Raw genomic sequence first — 3307 nt, 5'->3', positions numbered from 1 at the left:
CTTTCAGGAATAACCACTCTCTGGGCCTCTGTAACTAACTCCAGATCGCCAATGAGAAACAGCTTTGGCCTGTTAACTTGTCCCTTGCTTCTCAGAAAACCTGGGGTTGCTCTCACCTCTTTGCTAACCCTTCAACTTAGCTTGGTGGGCACAGATGGACAGAGGGACTCCTTGTAAGGGAAAGGACTGGGTTTATCTTTGACTCTGAAACAGCAGTGTGGAGACCTGAATACTTGAATACCTTGGCATGTGCCCTGTGCAGTACTGCTGCAACAGAAAGAAGAACGAATGAGTGAATAGAAGGAACCCAGGACCCAAATTCCTGAGACGACCCTCCCACCAACGTCCAATTCGCCAACCTGAATGTAACGGCAAGTAACCAAATCAAACATGGAAAAGGGATTGACACTTTCAGCTGCACCATTTAGGGAGTGAAAGCAAACATGACTTTGAAGAAAAGTGAACTTGAGGGATTCAAGTGGATCCAGAATATTGCTTGCAGTGGTGAAATACGAGGTTCATTACAAAACCTTCCTCTGTCGGCATAATGCTTCCCCCTGCGTGATCCATCTAAGGAGTCCAAGTTCAGCGTAGCAAGTGAAGCACCATCGGGCAGACTCCCCAGCGGGGTGGCTGATGGGCTGCTGGCCGGCTGCTGGCAGCCAATGGGTGCTGCGACCTTATTTGGATTGCCAGGTTAGTTTGTATCTTTTCCCCACTTGGACATGAGGTCAGTCTTTATATGGATTCTTTGTATGTGTGAACTCTGGACCTCCCAGGTCCCCCTTGTTGCCCAAGGTGACCAGTCCCAGGTCCAAAGCGGAAGGCCTATCATCCTCAAGTCTTGGCTTGTGCCCTTTTACACCCAGATGGACCATTTTTGAACTATTTAAACTTGACTGAAAAACTCAGCCACAGCTACTATGGAACAAGAGCGTGCTGAGTGGCCAGGCATTGGGCATCCCCACTAGAGATAGCAGCGCCCAGTTTCCAGCCAAGCCCAGCTGTCTCTGCGTGTCCCAGCTCAGCAGGCAGAAAATGAGAAGGGCCAGTCCAGACCCTTTTGTTAGAATCAAATAAGGCCAAGACCATTTTGAAAGCGAATTGATGAGCTGAGGAGAAATCTGCAAACCATTCCCTAATTAGCCTAGGTCTCATCAAGGCGCCTGAGGCAGTTTCCTCCTGGATTTCACCTCTTTTTTTCTCTTCCTTCCCAGCACTCCTTGACATACACTTCCACACCACAATTCATGTCTTAAAACGTTTTTAAACTCTATTAAGGTACAAGCACCTGCGAAAGTTGGAAGTCAGGTCTGGGTATCTTTTAGTTGCTTGTCACTATCAGGGCAGGAGTGTGGATGGAAACGTGAAGATACCCAGGTAGGGTCCAGATTCTCAGGCTACTCAGGAAGTGACCTTAGGGCTGGAGAAGTGGGATCAGTACCCTCCACGTAGCTGTTGCCTCTTACAGTTCAGAGTGTTGAGCTTGGGAGGGGGCCAGCCTGGCCCCAGGCACCTGCCGCACAAGTCCAGCCCTGACCAGGATGCTAGGAGCATCTAAACACACACATCACTCCCAAAGCAGGCAATGAGCCTTCTCCATACTCTGGGCAAGGTCTTCCAGAGTGCGGATCCAGCCTTCCCAGGGGCGCAGATAAAAGGCGTGGTAACGCCTGTCTCTGCCTGAGGTCGCCATAGCATTCCCGCTCCCAGCATCACAGCACTGCGAACTCACTAGGATGAGCGGCTCAGTGTGGGGCTGGGGGGTTGGACGCCCGCCACCCGGGACTGAGAAGGCAAGGATCAAAGCCAGGACAAGGGTTTGTTAGCAGGGCCTCTCCGTGTCCCCCGGGGCGGCCTAATTGCTAGCCCCTCAGCCTCCCGCTTGCAGGCTGTCCGGCAGCGTGGCCTCCCAGCCGCGGGCTGCAGAACAGCTGCGAGGCTTCAGGCTCAGAGCGTCTGCCTGCCGCCCAGGCCCTACCCGAGTAGCAGCCCAGAGCTCAAGACCCTCACCCCCAAGGAAGAACCCTAGGTGAATGGGGAGGAGCAAACAGTGGGATCCTCATGCTGGTCAAGCTGGGGCCTCCAGGAAGGCTGGGATAGCAGGAGAAGCTGGCATCCCCTTGGCCAGCACCCACAGCCACCAACACAGACCTTCTCCTGGCCTCACCAGTCGCTCGGAAACCATCCACTTCAAAAAGAAAGGAACTCACACATCTCAAATAAGGGCTCCGAAGGGGCCTTCATAAAAAATGAAGCTGTTTTTAAATAAGCCAACCCAATGTCCTTACTGATCTAGCAAACACCAAATATTTCCAGAAGGGGTCTTTTTTTCCCCCTAAACCAAGTCACACATTTTTCATCATAATTCATTCCACTGTAGTAAAATCAGCCCCCTTGGATTTCATCGCTTGGTAAAAAAAGATAAACTTTATTTTTGTAATTTTCAATCACAAAAAATCTATATTTTTGTCTAATCATTTATTTTACTGAATCAAAAAGACATGAAAAGAAAAATCATGTTTTTACTAACGTATATAAGTGACTCTTTTTTGGACAACATATAATAAATATGATATATCACTTATCACTCAGTCTTTCAAATGTACACTTTTTTTTCATATTATGGAGCATGCCACTTTTCCAAAAGAAAAAAGGTCATGAGAAATCAGTGCAAAGTTCTCAGTTACCCTCCTCTTTTCTCGGGGGCAGACGGAATGTCCACAGCAACGCCCTCTGCCTTGGCGCCTCGACCTAGAGGCTGTCTGTCCATCCACAATGCTCTCTGCCCTTCTTTTTTTTATTTCCCTCCTTAGCCCTCCCCCCTCCCTCCCTTCTGCTTGTCCCTAGAGTCATTTTTAAAAAGAACTTGAGGTTTTGTTTTTGTTGATGTTTCCACTTACTGGTCGCACTTTGTGTGGGGTCAGCGTTTTCCGCCAGTCACACTGTTGTAGGGGAGCTTTCCAGCCCTGTCTCTGGGGGTGGGGAGGTGGAAAGCAGAGGGTTGGCTCCTCTTTGGGGCCCCCACCCACTGATGAGCGTCTTCATCTCTTACTCTTCTGCCTCCCAGGGTTGGCCGGTTGTAAGGGAGGCCTGGTGGCCTGGTGCGGGAGCCGAGGGGCAGCTGTCCAGGTCAGGGCAGGGGACAGGGGAGGAAGTACAATGCCTTGCTCGTTCTTCACCGGGGGTGCGGGGTGCCTGGGATGGGGTTGGACAAGGGATTGAGGGCAGGCTGTCCCCCAGGCCCCAAGCCGTGGATGAGCACGCGCGGAACCAGGGGCCGCTGCAACCGGGGACGGGGGAGCGG

General features: G+C 51.2%; 1 protein-coding gene across 1 annotated transcript in view; it reads right to left on the bottom strand.

Annotated features, from left to right (window-relative positions):
- Nucleotides 1-2847: 2847 nt before the first annotated feature.
- Nucleotides 2848-3307, bottom strand: part of BARHL2 (BarH like homeobox 2) — an 8443-nt gene continuing 7983 nt past the window's right edge. Inside the window, exon 5 of the mRNA XM_027770651.1 lies at nucleotides 2848-3295. Within this exon, the coding sequence (XP_027626452.1) occupies nucleotides 3179-3295 (117 nt within the window). The 3' untranslated portion in view covers nucleotides 2848-3178. The remainder of the gene's footprint in view (nucleotides 3296-3307) is intronic.

This window comes from Tupaia chinensis, unplaced genomic scaffold, assembly GCF_000334495.1.
Source record: "Tupaia chinensis unplaced genomic scaffold, TupChi_1.0 Scaffold000023_1, whole genome shotgun sequence".
NCBI lineage: Eukaryota > Metazoa > Chordata > Mammalia > Scandentia > Tupaiidae > Tupaia > Tupaia belangeri.
The sequence above is the reverse complement of the archived record's forward strand: the minus strand, read 5'-3'. Positions and strand labels throughout refer to the sequence as shown.